Genomic DNA, 17,094 nt, shown 5'->3' on the forward strand with positions numbered 1-17,094 from the left:
CCTATCTGTAGGTTTTTTTGTTCCAACTTGCTCAGTTACAACGTTTGGTACATGATCTAGCACAGCATATTCACAGATCATAAGCAGTATGCTAAGCTGTGCAACAGAAAATAGATGTTAGGATACATGGGGATCCTCAGGTTTGCTTCCAATGGGAAATGATTTTGTGTTAACAGAGATTTAAACTATAACAAGAAGTTACACATTTACTCCAGGGATGATCACCATGGAAAACAACAGATGAGCAACACATGTAGCACTAAGATCACAGCAGGCCATCTCCTGTGGCTAATACAACTTTGGAGGGAACTAAAAAAGCCCTACACAATACTAAAAGTCATCATTACACATTTCTGTGCTTTAAGAGTTTAGTGAGAAGTCCGAAAAACACAGTATTTTGATTCTGCCTTTTGTCCTCTTTCTGTCACTCCACAGTAAGTTTTTTAAAGACACAAAATGTTTTACTAGCTAATGGTGTGCAGAAGAACCCGTCCTGCCTATCAAGCAAAAATGGGATTTGTAAGTTTGATGGTTTACAGTTCTTTTATAAAAATACAGTCACCAGTATTACAGTCACCAATGAGTTTTAATTAACAGTCACAACGCTGTTGGTTTTCCTTCTACAAAAAAAAAAAAAAAAATTATTTTTCGTTCAAAAAGAAGATCAGGGGGGGGGGGGGGGAACCAAACAAAAAAAAGCCTGTTCAATATACAGAAGCTGAAATTGATTAAATAAGCTCAAATTTTCACTGAAGACAATTTCATTTGAGAAAATAAAACTGATTCCCAAGTGCTTTTGAGGAAAATATTCTGAAGCATTTTATTGCTTGCAGTCATTCTTTACCCCATCTTTATTATTTTTAGCATTCCAACTTGAAACATTTTAGAGAATGCAAAGATATATTTTTTTCCCCTATTAATAAGCATTTTTATGCAGACTAGCCATCTGAGGGACTCTGAACTAACACTGTCTATGCAGTGTGGGATCAGCTGATGCTTTCAAAGTAAGTTTTGTGGTATGGTTGCAAATTTAGCACACCTGAAATCAGAAAGCAAGTATAACACCTACAAGGCTAGTCTGCATGGATGCAGCCAACAGCAACTAACAAGACTGAATCAGTCTTCATCTTCTGGCCCCAAAGTGATATAAACTCCTTTGTAAAACCATTCTCATGAGTTAAACATAGTTAAACTTTGTAGAACCAGAATTCAAGATCTGTAAAGCATGACTTTTGAGGTAAGACTGGAAAAGTCTGCTTCCAGAAAGGCATGTTGTGTGGACAAAACAATAAATTTAAATAAGCTTAAAAAGGAGTTACAAATAAAGCACTAATGTTTCCATACTGAATAGAACAAGTAGTAATAGGCTTAAACTTCTGCTAAAAAAGCATTAGAATGGACCTCAGAAAAGTAATTCCAATGGAAACAAAAAAGATCACCCAAGTGTATTGCCTAGGAACATTATAACATCTCCAGTCCGAGAGGTCTTTCAAAGCAGGTCAGACAAACATCTGTCAGAAGTTCACTGCCTTTGTGTGACCATGACTGACATACCCTGATCCTTTTTGAGCCCAGTTTTCTAAGATTCTATTAGACATCTACCAAAGATGACAGAACTCTAAAGAGAAAAAAAATCACATTAATGGTGATAGCTGAAAAGAAGACTAAAAAAGGCATAACAAAATGCCCATTGTAAAGATCATTTTTTGTTGGCTTTATTCCTCAGGTACATACTGCATGTATTGCTTTTTTATGTCTATCATTAATTAATTTTAAACACCAAAGTGATTCTAATAATATAATATTCCCCTTATTGAAATTGCAGATTCAGTATTAACCTGAGATACTTAAGAGAAATGTCTTTTATGTCTATTGTCAAGACCTGTTCTCATGGTGCTGGTCTTCAAAATCCCTCCTCTGGTTCAATACACATGGACTTTCATAACACACTGTGGCACCAACACCTGTGATTTTCAATAAATGCATAATAAAAATAGGAGTTCACATTTGGACTCTGAAGCAGCCAGAGACACTGGGAAAGGGTCCCATCCTACCCAGAGTGGCCTTAAAGACACCAAAAATCTTGAGAGTTTCTGGCCATGTTTTCATTACTCAAAAATTTTTAATTTTTTTCAAAGTACTTACATACAAGACCTACAAATCTTGGCAAATCAGAAATTTATTTTATACCATAAACTAACAGTTAACTCCGCTCTTGTTTCTTTTCCTCTTTTCTTTCTCTTCCTCTATGCAGGAATGTGGTCCTCTATGATTTACAAATTCAAAGAAACCAAAAGCCTTGGGGTTTTGTTTTGGGGTTTTTTGGTGGTGGTTTTTTTTCAGTTGAAAGAGGACAAAATAACAAGCTTCTCTGCCTTTGAATTTCCCACAGGTCCAATTTTAATTTGAAGGGAAAAATGAAAAAAGCATGGGAGGGAGAACCTGTAGAGAAATAGAAAAAGGCTAGATATTTAAAAATCATCTAAATGATTCCATCCTGCAAAAAACAAGAACAAAGTGTATCACATAACTAAAAACATATCAAACCCCTGGAGCTTGCTTCTATTTTCCGCAATTCAAAGTAAAAATTTTCTGAGATAAGTTCACTCCAAGTCCCCACCCCCCTAAAAGGACTACTAATATTTTTATCCTTTGCCTTCATGTTGGACAACTTTAATATCAAATTTCTGATTTTCAGGGCATAAGGCAGCAACAGATGACAGGTGATCACTTTAAGTCTAATTATACTAGCTACTGTTCTTCAAGCTGCTTTTTTATGCGCAAAATTAAGAACACAAAGGGAAAAGGAAAGAATGTATAGCTACACATAGCCAAATATGCAGAAGTCACTTCTGAGATTGCCATGACTAAGCAGAACAGAGAAGTGCAGGGGAAAAAAAAGTGTAGGCAGTTTTAACATTTATCAGTTTGTTTAAACTAATTATCCAAAATATATTCTAATATAAAACACAATGGAAATTTCAAATTCCATTCAACTCTAGCATTCCTACTGAAATCAGTCTAGGGCATAATTAAGTACAGGTAAGACCAGTTATGAATATTTAACTTTTAGAAGTGACCAGAATCTTATGTTTCAGATAACAAACCTCATTTAGAATTATTCTGATAATTATATGGTGAGGTATAATGTATAAAATCATACATACGGTCATACCATGGCCTGAAATAAATCTTCATTGTTCAACAGCCATAACATTACATTAAATAGTGTATATCAGAAATTTGTTTTCTGCAATATTCTATATTTTATGGTATGTGTCTCTCTTTTCCCACAATGCAAAGGCCTTTAAATACTTAATTTCATACACTGAATGCCTAGCAAGGCATTGGAAATATATAATTATATAGTTATATACATTTTAAATATATTAAAGTATATAAATAAATATATAAATAAATACGTAAATATCCCTTTAACGGCATTCTGCCCTAGACTATACCAGATGCTGTATCTGAAAGATAACTAATTGAAAAGTCTCTGCAAGAAAGATGATCTTAATGCTTTTTTGTCTCTAAATTGGCTACTGTGGATTGAACTTGCTTGAATAATATCAAGATTTAAGGGAAAAAACAATGAACTTCCTTCCTTCTTTACTCGAACAGTATCCCTGTATAAATCCTACAAAACTATAATCCCTTCAGATCTCACTTTTCCCATCATAGCTGAGCATCTAAATGACATCATGAACCTGAGGTTCCACACAGGAAACAGCAAGAAAGAGTATCTAAAAAGTCTCCAGTACTGTTGATCAAAATTCCTTCTTCTTACCAATTTTGAAGAAATTCATAGATAGTTGCTTTTTTAGTTTTAAATGTCTGTACTGGTTTCATGACTTGCAACCTCAGAAAAGTTGAAAAAACCCCAGTGTTTAAAGGCAGTTACACCTCCCTCTCTCTGTTCTTTCAACAAGCCTGATGTCAGGCAAAAACGCTTTCCCCAACTGATAATAAACTCCCATGATGTCCACCATTAACAATCCAGACTGCAAAACAGGCAAACAATATTTGTTTGCTGTTTTATAACTTAATTGTTATATTGCCTTAGTAATTCATAGCAGAGGCTTGCCCTTCAGAAGTAATTCCAGAGATAACCTCTGATTTTTGCATTCCTCTGTCATATAGGCTTTTGTATTTTAATAATGCAATTAACAAGATACCATTGGTACATTACAACTATCTTAAGCAGCCTGGAGTCTGACCTCAAATTTGTATGCTGATTCAAGCAGGAGCCAAGTTATTACTTCAGGTTTCTGACATTAGCCTTCTTCAACAGCATACTACTTGTAAAAACTGCAGTTTGCTATCTAATAAGGCAGCTGATAAGGCACAAATACAGCCCAAAAGATGTTTCCATTGCAACCTTCCGGAGATATCTTTGAATATACTTTATATCAATCTGCTTCTTAATAGATACTGTTGGCAGGTTGCTTCAAGTGTTCATTCCTGTCTGCACTGGACTAACTTCAAGGAACTTGGTTCTAATTCAAGTGATCCATTCACTCCTAAACACTGCACTAAGGGTACAGGATAAGAACCAGAATATTTATCTCTTTAACATAACTCATATAAGACAGTTTACCTCCCTGTCTAATCTTAGACACCCCAGTTTTTGTAACAGTACAGAATCCACCCATTTTTGCCTCACTTTCCCTCTTATTTGAGATAGTAGGAAGGGTTTTCTTCACAGAGTGAGGAATACAGATTTTCATTTGTTCTTCTCATTTAGAGTACTGGTGGATTAAAGCTTTGGTAGTTAGCATTTTGATATAGTTGGCATTTGTTTCTATTTAAATGACTCAATTGTCCAGAGTTTATTTCTCCTCCTAGCAAGATTTTTTCCAGCAGATCTTCTGGGAGAATGTCTGCAGATAGGATTAGATTGGAAATGCTATTGCTTTCAGTGTACTTAAGACACTGGTAAGGATGAGAATTTAAATGAGAGATTTCAGATGTCTGCATTACGCACTTCACAAATTCCTTCTTGCCTAAGGGAGGTAAGAACAACAACAACAAAAACCCTAACTCATTTCCAAGTTAATTTAAAAGCAGAGTTTGATGGCAGAATATTTGCATATGTTAGCTTCAAGACAGATGCAATATATGCCATTGATATTTGCACGCAGACTTTTTAAGGTTTTCTTTTCTACAAATACTTTTGTGTGTACTATAAAAGCTATACAACCCTTTTTTTTCACTGGCAGGTTTTGGAAATCAAGAGAGAAAAACCCAATTCTTATAAATTGATGGAAGATTCCTTTGCAGGCCAAGGACTTTACCATTTTGTATTTTTCCAATTTTCAGAATATACCTCTTCATCTTGTATTTAGTACTGAGTAATAGCTTTCTGTAGGTCATGTAACTTTATTTTTCTTTAGAATTAGGAAACAGAAGGCAATTTAGAGGCACTTTCTTCCATTAACAGATCAACTTTCTTCATGGAAGTTTATATTTTATATAGAACAGGTTTAAGTCATCTCTACTAGTGGCGATGGACTACACAATCAAGATGCCTCGCTAACCTATGACAAGAAACAGCTTCAGAAACATGTGTAGGCATGAGAAAAGGTAGTGATAAAAATTTAAGGTTCCATCAGCTTTAATTATTCTTGCTAGTGAGACATAAGAATAAATGCTAGCACAGCACTACTTTCTAATCTTCCACTTAAGTGCCAAAATCAAAAAATCCAAGAATTATTAGCAGCCTCAAGAAAAAGCTATCTCAGCTGCTGAGCTGGCAACTGCATTTCTCACCTCTCTCTACTGAAATTCAAGGTTATAGCCCAACTCTTGCTTCAACCAACTGAAGGGATCTTGCCAAATGCAAAGGAAGCTGAATTGGGTCTCTTTCACTTCCAGTCCTCCCGACAGAGATGATGGTTTACTGAAAACTTCCAGAAATATTTTTGTTTCACTCACCTTACTGGTTGTTCTAAGAAACCACACTTCTTTTACATTTAGGAAATAATTGTGTACATACATAAATGAAAGAATTAACACTGCTTGATTTGACAGCTATTATCTGTGAATTACAAATGTGTGACAAAAAAAAAGTAGGCAGGGGGCCATGCTACGCGTGTAACTATGTTTTCCCATACTTTATGTTAACTGAAAATGGATTTACATTAGTCTTTTAGTATTCTGGGAAAGAGAAATTATTTCCAAAGTTTTTCAGTTCTCTATGCTGACATAAGCTTAAAACATATTCATTCTCTTAAGCTTCAATATTAACTTTGGATGCATAGCTATCCAATTTCTCCTTTATTTTTTCTTCTTCCTTAAACTCTTTCAAGAATATTAATTTGAATAAGCATTTCAAACAAGATGAAATGGACTATGAATTTTATTTCATTTTTATGGATATTTGCTTAAATCTAATGAATCACAAGTGAATTAAGTTAAATTAGTAAGTAATTTAAATATATGGACATGCATTTTACGTGTACAGTATTGTGACTTTTACCTTACTGCTCTGACTGGAAAAGTGCATCTTCATCATAACCTGAAGGAAGAGTGTATATTTCACGACTTCAAGAGACAGAAATGGAACCAGGAAATTACACCGTTTCATAATCAAAGTTTTTCCAAGGGAAATCATTAGAAAATCTGGCCGGGTTAAGGTGCTCAACACAAAGCAAATAAAACCTGAAATACTATGCACACAGACTATAGCATCTTGATAGAAACTTAAAACTATCACTAAATACAAAGCTTTATTTTATTCTGTATTTCTTTTTACTGTGAAATTAATTTATCCTCCCCCAAATAAGACGACTAATACAAACTTGTTTTCAGAAAATGTTTAAGACCGATAAATGGATAACAGATGTCTTGCCAGTGACTCCTCTAGTGCATAGAGCTGCTTGAAGGAATGATACTATGTGAACAGCAACAACAGTAATAAACACTGATTTATTGCAGTACTGAAAAAGTTAAGCATGTGCTCAAGGGTGAATTTTCGTAGACACATCAAGGGAAATATCTGTCATGATGTTTGTAATACAGTCTGTTACACTGCTGGATTAAAACACTCAGTTTTGCAGATATTTGAAAGTAATTGAACTTCATAAGACTTTTCAATTTGCATAGATATATATTTTTCAAGCTGAAAGTATTTTCTACTGCAGAAGTTACAGAAGATTGAAGAGGGTAAGTATCTGGGAAATGCAATAAATTAGGGGAAAATCTGTAAACAAAAACCACTATAAAATAAACTGTTGAGGCTGTGAAAATTAATCAATAATTAAAGTACTTTGACAAGAAGCTTGCTTGAGAGCCTCTATCTTCTGAATGTTAAATTATGAAAGCATGAATCAGGTGTTATTGAACACAGCCATGTTTAGTGTGCGCACCACATAATGTTCTTGCACTATTTCACCAGGGGAGTGTGTTAAAAGACTCAATCTTTAAATTTAAAAACTACTTGTTATTTATTGAATTCTTATACCATAATATCAGACTGGAAGGGTTTTAATTTTAGAGGACTGTTAGAAAAAAAGTAGGGATAACAGAGAAAGTACTGGTTTTATGCAAGTGAAGTTTAGAATTTGGACAAAATTTAGGTTTTATTCTGATTAACTGATTCTAATTAAATGAGCTCAAGTCTTATGTGTTGATTATAGAATATTTCAGACCAAATGGTAAAAATCATGTAAGATTGGGTAATACCAAAAAAGTTACGATACCTCGGTAACAAGTACAAGTCTTGGTCTTTAACACCATTTCATTCTGAGGTTTAGAAACCGTTTTTCTTCATGGTTCACATCTAAAAAGGTTTAAAAGGATAAAACAGGTATGTGACAGCAAAGCCATGCAATCTCTTCGTGTAATTTCAAGGGGCAGGAGCTCGAAAGAGAATGCACAGAAGGGGTTTGTTTTTTAGAGGTGTTTTCTGTTTGGGTTTTTCATATGAAGGAGAAGATATATCTAAAACTAGGTAAGAAAAGCATGAGGTTTTCCAATAAAAAGGGAAAAGTAGTCAACCTGCAGATTTTTTATTACTATTACTTAAAGAAATTAAGGCTTTTACTTATTTTTTGTTTACTAGCACTGTTTTGAGTATATGAATATAGCTAAGCTGATTCTACCCTTGGGACGTGCAGTCCATGTGACAGACTTCTTGGCCAGAATTTCTTCTTACTTCTTACAGGCCTGAGCCTTGAAAGGTATCACAGTCACAATGCTTTAGGCACACGGGCCATTTCATTTGAGCTAACAGAAACACCCACATTGCTGAAGGCAACCACGAGTTGCGAAAGCACTGCTGAATAAGCAGGGTGATGTAATAATAACACAATGTGGTATCTATATTAAAATACAGTTGCTTGACAACAGCTTGAATCTACCTAATGTGGTATTTCACGTTCACCTCAGCTTTTCTAAAGTAAATGTGAAAGAAAAATGACAGCATTTCCATTTCATGTTGTATGCAACTACGCAAATGTAATCTAGATACATGTTAGAGCTATGCTCATAAACCAATAATTTTCACAACAGGAGGTCTGTTGATTGCCCTTGACATGGGAAGTATCCTAAATTTTAAGCACAGCTTTCTTCCTCCTTTAAATTCTTGTAGCTGTATGTTACATTGTCAGCTTAATGCAATGGATTATTTTTGATGAAACTAACCTTGTAATATTGTGACATAAATGAAATGTTTTATTTATTCAATGCTATTCAGCAGTGAATAATTTTCTGTGTTTGCTTTATTTACATGTTGGAACCGTTCTGGAAAAGTGTCACTATAAAACAAGATGGGGGGAACACACAAAATGGAGTAGGTGGTATTTTAAAACACCCAAGTCAGACTCCAAAAGCCTAGATAACAACCCATACTCTTTATCTTTTTAGATTTTTAACTTACGGTTAAGTGCAGGTATCATATGCCCTGCTCAGAGCTGTTCTAAAGTCCAATCTGTTTGATCCCTTTCTCCTGCTTTTACTGACAGCAAGGGCTATGCCTGGATTACAGTTACTACTATGCAAAAGACTCACAATACAACCTGACAGTCTATAAACATTCATCCAAATCAGACTTTCATTAAAAAGGAATTCAATCCTTCTGGTCTCACAACAAATTTTAAACAAAGCTGAGCAATGCTGGTACCATTTTTTAATCAACTAATTGTAAAAATGGAAATTTTTATGCATAAAAATGAGCAAGAACACCAAGCTCAAAATTCATCCATCACAACAAGATGGATGCATAAAAAGTAGAATGTCCTATGAAATCTGAAAGCTCTGGGACAGTAACCACAGTAGTGCTCTTTGGATGCATGTGTACAGCCTGCTGTAACCTGGTTAACAGGGAATGATGTTTTGTTTATTGTACATTTGTGAGTCTATTCTTTCACTCTCTGTTGTTAGAAAACTTATTCAGGTTTTATACTGCTTGGTTCATGAAAGAGAGATGAAGGACAGGAACAAAGGACAAAAGGAATATCTCATTCAACATTCTCAAATCTGTGAAAAGTACATTAGAGTTCACTGCCGATGCCAAGATTTCCAATGCATACACAATAGTTTTAACAGCTTCTTTCAGAAGAGAAATTTAACAGTGCAATCCTCTTCTTCCCTCAAAAGTTTTAGCCACTCATTCATACACTGTTTTCCAGTCCTAAATAGGTAATCAGAAGAAAATGGACTAAAAAAAAAAAGGTAGAAGGATTCACACACAAAAAAAAAAAGAAAAAGAAAACCAACCCCAAAAACCCAGACTGACTTGAGATAGAGTCTGTGAAATAAAATTGTGCAGACAAAACCTAAACTTCTTTTTATAGCCTGCATTATGTAATGCCCAGTTAAATGCTGATGTGTCAGTGTTGACTGTGTACTTGATTTGTTTTGTGTAAATAACAAATAAAAGTACCCTCACCATTCAGCTTAAATTCTCAAGAAGGCAACAGGGAAAAAAATTCAGCATATGGAGAAGCTAAATATGAAGTTTCCCTACTGTTAGCCTACCCTATCCTTAAAACAAGCTCGTGTTAAACCATTCACAAAAATAAATACTGAAGTCACACCTTTAAAATAGCACAAACATCATCCAGCGTATATTGTTTGTTACCTAACCACGCAGGATAACTCTGCCAGTTTACATCCCCAGGCAAATTTTCACCCAGAGACAGTAAAATGTAGAAGTTCAAACAAAAAATGGAATTATAGAATTTGAAACTATAACCATTCCTGTATTTTTCTCCTCCAGTTGTCAACTAAGCTAAAAAAAATAAATCCCATGACTTCAGAACACGTTCTGTGTAGGTGGATAAGAACGGAAGATGCATGAGCAGGGCTGCTTCAGACCTCCTCATTTACTGTATTCCCAGTGGTCTCCTGCAACATGGCCTCCCTCTTTACCAAGGTGCATGCTAGTCCCACTCCCCACAATTACAGGTTCAAACTAGGTAAGTCATGTATCTCACAAAACAGAAAAAAATTATAGAGCCAGTGCTCTACAATAACCATTATCCATCTGCCAATGTCATTACCGACTGCTGGAGTTCAACATGTGCTCATCTCCTACTGTTGAACAAGAGCATGATGAATTTTATAAACTCCTAAAGGTCCTTGAACTGCCAGTTGAGATTGTTTGCATGGACAGTGTGGCTCATGAGGATACAGAAGAGGTCTAGGATGTATATTTATTAATTGCTATCAAATCTCCTTTTTTTTTTTCTTTTTTCTTTAACAATCATTAGCATATTGGTCCTTAAACAGGTACACACAACAAGAACAACTGCACAACTGCCTAAGCATATAATCTAACACTCTTTAAACCTGACAAAGTGGGACGAAAGTTTTTTGCTACATCAAGGTCTTCCATCTGCAGCTGTTCCAATGGCAAATTCCCATTTCAGTAAATTGGTGCTCTGTTCCCAGAACAGATGCAAAATCAAACTCCCAATGAGAATACACAATGCAGCTTGATTCTAAGAACAAAGTATCATTTCATTCTCAAAATCTTCAGAATTCTGTATTCAAATGATTATTTTAATTGCAATGGGAATTCCATAACCCTTTCCTTCTCAGGGAAAACTACTTTTTTTCTAGTTAGAGGACACATACAGTACATCAATATTGATTTTTTCGATATGTGTACATTCTAGCTGATATTTCAGGCTACAGAGACAAACACCTGCATTCCACTCACTACAGCACTGGCCCTGACAAAGAGACATATAGTCTGTTACCACGGCAGAGATACAGAATTTGAAGGTCAAATTAAAAGGTTTCTCTTCATTAATTACATACCTATCAGTATCATAAAAGTGATTCTGAACAAGCTGCTGCTTGCAGTGTTGAAGGTCCTTACAGAATTAAACAAAGCATTATAACTAGTTTAATCACCTTTTAAATTTTAAAATATGTCTTCTCTTGCTATATGAATTTTTATTGTCTTATACACGTATTTTCGTGTTGCACACTTCAAAGTACCCACTGAAATAAGCAGATGTTTAATTCCCAGAGAATGTGTCAATGCCTGAAACTTGTACAAGCAATGCAAATCTGTTACACACGGGAGCCAACAGATTCACAGATGATACCCCTATTTCCCTACGGAAGAATAACACAAGAGAAGGTGATAAAAAAATTTCACTCTGCTGGAAAGAATGAAAACTCAACACTCTGGCTTGTTTAGTTATGGGGAAAAGCTTGGATGGAAAAGCTTCTAACGATTAGTCAGACTGCAGCATTAGAATCACAGCAAATAAACAAGAATTTGGCAAAGGCAGACAATAGGAAAATCAGCTCTCTTATGAGGTATACTCCTGCAGGTACTTAAAAGTTTAATCCATACAGTTTACTAGAAGAGTCTGTTCAAAGAAATTAGCTAATAAATTTACCATCTTAATTGAAAAATCTCATATATATCAATTTCTTCCTGTATCAGTTTTGTTGAGTTTGAATATTCAGACAATGAAAAATGCTTAAATATTTGAGTGATAAAATTCTCTTGTTAACAGCTCATGACACTTCTAAGAAAGACTGAAAATCACACACCTGCTTTGAGAAAAAAATACCTGTAAAGTTTTATGATGGAAGTTGAAAAAAATCATCATTCTTCCATGATTAATGACTCATAATATCTAATTTAATATGCATGCCGTAAGAAAACATATAATAAAGAGGGGAAATGAATGGTCACTGAAGCATATACAACTGAACGGGAAAAAAATTACCAGCATAATATTAAAAATAAAAATCTTAGAAATATTCTTCTGATGATAAGCAGACTTTCATTAATCTTTAAATCCATAAATTTCCATTTTCAAACCAGGCACGTGTGATTTTATGACTACGTTTTATAATTTCAGTGCGATTTAGCAGCTTAAGTCCCAAATCATTCAGGAAAGCTTCTGAGTATCTTAGGTGCTTTTAATTATTTATATTAGAAATATATAAATATTGTTATGCTCAGTTTAGAATTTGGGCATATAAGCATCTTAAGATACACCTGTGTGCCAAATACAGTATCTTAGGAGCAAATTAAAACATGACAAGTACAGGTTTTCATTTTCAACCACTTCTATTTAAAAGATTGCTTCAACAGTTCAGAATTTTTTTTTATTCTCATCTTTAGGAAGATGTTACAGTATTCCTTCTGCATATCACTCCCTTTTACTGGCCACTACATCAAATATGATTATATGTGGCGATTTGGTTTTCTTTTATGACATTCTTTTAAATACATTCAAGATGGTCATAGACATTAACAGAAGTTCAGGAGTATAAACCTGTACAACAGCTATATAGCAGGTTCAGATGGCTATTACAGTCCACTTTATCTTTCAGAAATTAAACTTAAGAAACCCTAATTCTTAAAATTACTAACTGAACAACTCTGCCCTCTCTCTTAACGAACAGTGCATACAGCTATTGTCAAAGCTCTACTTTAAGTACCCAGAATAAAGGAATGCTTCTGGTATGTAGAGGAACTTTAAGATTTTAATACATAAAAACCAAAACATTAATCCTTAATGTTCATATGATCAGAAAACAGAACACTGAAGATTCTTCTTATCTATAGAAGTAATCAATATGTTGGGTTTTGTATTTCTGTGTTTCTATTTATAAATACTACAGACTAATAAAACAAAAAAATAAAAACCCCAAAAAACTGCAACTGTGAGGGAGACAACCAAAATGGAGGCAAATTCTATTGCTTTATAACATTTTAAGTCTGAATGATTGTTTTTTTTCTAATGCTGTCCCCCTTGGACTGAAGACTTTTCTTGCAACGTCTTTGCAAATGACTTACCGGCAGTGTTTATGTGATCCTGTTAAGGTTTCAATCACAAAGCATTCCCCTTCATTGAGACAATATGCAAGATCCTTGTCTTTGCATGGCTTAAAGTGCTCAGATCGCTCAGTGGAATACGTTGTAGTATCTATGGAGAAAACAGAAAAAGGAAAGAAATGCTGTAAGGCTAAATATTGGATGTTGTTATAGTATATGTTAAATAAAGGTGATCAGATTGGTCTCAGTAACATCAACTGATCAAGACAGACTAACAGAAAGCAAAAGCACAGGGAAAGCAAACTTCAGTGGGACTGCAGTATTATTTGCAATCAAGCTTCTTAAAAAGATTCACAGAAGGAATCTTATATTTGGAAATATAAGCAGAAAAACAAACTAGAGTGCAGCAAAGTTGAGTACAATTTTAACCACTTCCAATTTCCAAAGTATCCCTTCTAAAATATAAACACACCTATTTTTGTATCCTTTAACCGGAACAGTTTTTTCATATTAATACACTGAAATATGGTTTTAAATAAAATACACAACTTTTTTTCATTAAAAATGAGCAAAAGTAGCTAATATAGCAACCTAAAAAAAAAAAACAACCCCCTCCCTCCCCCCCAAGATAAATCCGACAGCAATGAAAGAAAAAACAAAGCCAAAAACCTAAGGACGATGGTAATTTGATTCACCAGTCACAAAAACTGGCCCAGAACTTGAATACAAGCAATGCACCATAGACTGTGTCATTTCAGGTACATCATCTGTAGGTTTCTACAGGTACATCTGAACACCACTGCAACACAGTTCAAAAAATTGATTACGGTTTGGACTGTTGGCTCTAACTTTGGAATATGTAGTTAGATAATGACATTTGGAATAGGCTGACAGTATGTCAGGGTGAGCTATCATTCCTGTCTTCTAATATATCTCTTTAACCTTCCCAATCCAGTTGGATTAATCAACAATAAAGCGGAATTTTCAGAGGAAGATGTCTGACTGACAGATATTTTAATTTTCTTCACTAAGACAAGTATTTTTCTAATTAAGTATGACTTTCAAAGTAGACAATGATTTCCACAGAACCATGGTTCAACCTTCGTATACAATCTTACTTCTCAAAGTTAAAATTTCTACTCAGTTTACAGGGACAAGGACCAAGATCTAATATACTAATATATTAAAATTATAAGAGAACATTTGATTATATACCATACAGACTATCAGAAAATATTCTGTTGCCTGTTGTCAAAGGAGTGAAGCTGTGCTCTATGCACATGGAACTTTGCAAACTGAAGATTATATAAACACATAAACTTGCTTTTTGCTTGTAACTTGATACAAAGTAAATATCCACCAAGCTAATACCAAAGTTGAAAACCAAAACACTAAAATACAAAACACCTGTAAGTACGGTTCTACAAGAAAATTCACATATTCCAAAAATCTTTCAAAGTATCTTTTTTTATTCTTAGTGTATTTTAAATAAAATAGTGCTACAAGTTTTCCTTGTTATCCAAAGTGAAGGAAGATTAATAAAATACATTTGTAAAGAATAAGAAAATCCACACCCTAGTCTTCGTATACAACACTTCCCCCCTGCCCCGAGAGAAGATATTGTGGTTTAAAATTTTCAGTGGAGAGAAAAAAAAAAAAAATCCTGGGAATGAACTCCAACAGCCTCCCTTCAAATGTTTTTGCAGATTCAGAATGAAAGATCCTGCCATTTTCCCCTATAGCAGCACTTACAAAAAAGATGCAGGCTATATAAAAACTACTATGTTTTTAATGACTGCAAGCAAACCCTGAAGTGAAATGTATCAAATTGAACTTTGGAAATAATACAAGATGTTTGTAAATGCAAACAGTGACTAGCACATCACTGTTGACATTTCAATAATGATCAGGTTTTATGTAACAAAAATATCTTCAGGTAGGAAAAAAGGTAGTCCAGTTACCTTTTAAAATCAATTTTACACAGGAGCACTTAAATGACCATTTAAAATTTGCTTAGGCAAAAAAATATAAACAACAGTAATAAGATATATTTCTATCCTTTTTAAATAAGGGAACTGAAGATAATATTATTTGAAAGCACATGTGATAATTACAAAAGGCAACTAAAACTGTTTGATGAGCAGCAACTCAACTTGATATGGCTTTAGAGAACACAACACTTATCTCTCAGCCTGCTCTGAAGAAACAAGCTGTGCAAATACCTATATAAAGGTAGTCACATTACACAGACCAAAGTAATCTGAGATGGCCCCAAAGGACAAGAGCAAAACTAAGGAGACACACAGTATCACAAAGCGTGTCTTTGAGGTAGTGATGTACTGAATTCTCAGAGCACAGCGTTTGAAGCACAGGATACTCCTACCATAATTATCTCAAAAATACCTTGTCAAGGTCAGCATTTTAAAGTTTTAGATTAAATATATTCTTCAGAGGTTTTGTTCTGTTTTATTTTAGTCACTTCTCTGTTCAATATTATTCAAGATTAAATCAAGTCCACAGCAGAAACTTTTGCCAATTCAGCAGTGTCAGAGCAGAGCTAAGACTGAGCATGTGCCGTTGCATACTGGCAATAGTGCCACTGAAGATACAGCTACAGCATACCTTAATTGGGGTACTAATGGAAAATACACAAGTAACTGGTCTTCTCTGCTGATATAAATTGTTAACAAACTATGGTCAGCCATTGCAGCAAGCCAGCCTTCCAGAACTGGAGTTTCTGACACTTCCAGCGGAGTGACATGGTGTTCTGCCCATGGAGAGCGATGCAGGGCTGGAGTCAAAAATGCTCCCCTCAAAGCCCTGTTGTATTTATAAACAAGCATACGCTGTGATACTTTATTTTCTCCACTTGGACATAATTCCAAGCTTTTCTTACATTGTTTTGAGTTCCGTATCTGGTCTTTCAAATTAAGCACAACAGTTGTAGGTAACAATGATGCTGACATTATGACAGCCTTGGAAAACACTCCTTATATTGAAAAGTTCACAATAATTTCTAACTTTTTTTTTTTTTAAAAAACAGTCTCATTAAAAGTCAGCTTTAAGTTACAGCCTTTTCTGTCTTGAAAATATTTCTGCAAGTCTAACCAGGTTTATGCACAGGGAAACATCTGTCTCTGTAAAGCTGATCTCTGGTCTGCAAAGGTCATTCACTAACATTCAAAAGCTCAAAAGCTGTGTTACTAATTGATATCCTAGATATCCCTAGAGCTGTTTGGTATTTTCTGCTGGATATACTCACATACAGGCTATGCGAGTTTTCTGAAAGGTTACAATCCTGCTGTTATTTCATGTTGCACTCACGATGAAACAAACTCTGTTACAGCTTCATTAAAAATTGAAAAAACAAAATCTAAAAACTTGTTCTAAACAGAACTACAGAAAGAACAAAACAATGGAAAACACTGTAGAGACTATACAGTTTTCTTGATTCTTTTTCTAATAAACAATAAATCCCATTGTCTTATATGCACACACACTCCCTTTTTTTTTTTTTTGACTCCTAACCAAATACTGAATTAACTTTTCCATGGTGGAATTATCCTTCATAGCTTCAGAAGCCTGCTAAGTATCCAACCATTCTATTCTGATTTTTTTTTTATAAAGTAATTAATAAAACCTAGGCATTCACAAAAATAATAGTAAAGCTCTTTAATTTATTTCTAGTCTTTGAACAGAGGTAACAGACCCAAACATTTATAGGTAACAAAAGGGAACTTCTGTCAAGTATTCAGATGTCCTTGAATTCAGTCCTTAAATAGCAATAATCCATAATCCCTTAAGGTCATCTTTTTCTTTTTTTTTAATTGCCAAGTGTC

The 17,094-nt window shown here is 34.5% G+C and overlaps 1 protein-coding gene across 2 annotated transcripts in view; it reads right to left on the bottom strand.

Annotated features, from left to right (window-relative positions):
* Positions 1 to 17,094, bottom strand: part of NRG3 (neuregulin 3) — a 430,409-nt gene that overhangs the window by 240,668 nt on the left and 172,647 nt on the right. For both annotated transcript variants that reach the window (XM_049809693.1, XM_049809692.1), the window contains exon 2: positions 13,277 to 13,406. In XM_049809693.1, coding sequence (XP_049665650.1) covers positions 13,277 to 13,406 — 130 coding nt within the window. The remainder of the gene's footprint in view (positions 1 to 13,276; positions 13,407 to 17,094) is intronic.

Source organism: Accipiter gentilis, chromosome 9 (genome assembly GCF_929443795.1).
Source record: "Accipiter gentilis chromosome 9, bAccGen1.1, whole genome shotgun sequence".
Classification (NCBI taxonomy): Eukaryota; Metazoa; Chordata; class Aves; order Accipitriformes; family Accipitridae; genus Astur; species Astur gentilis.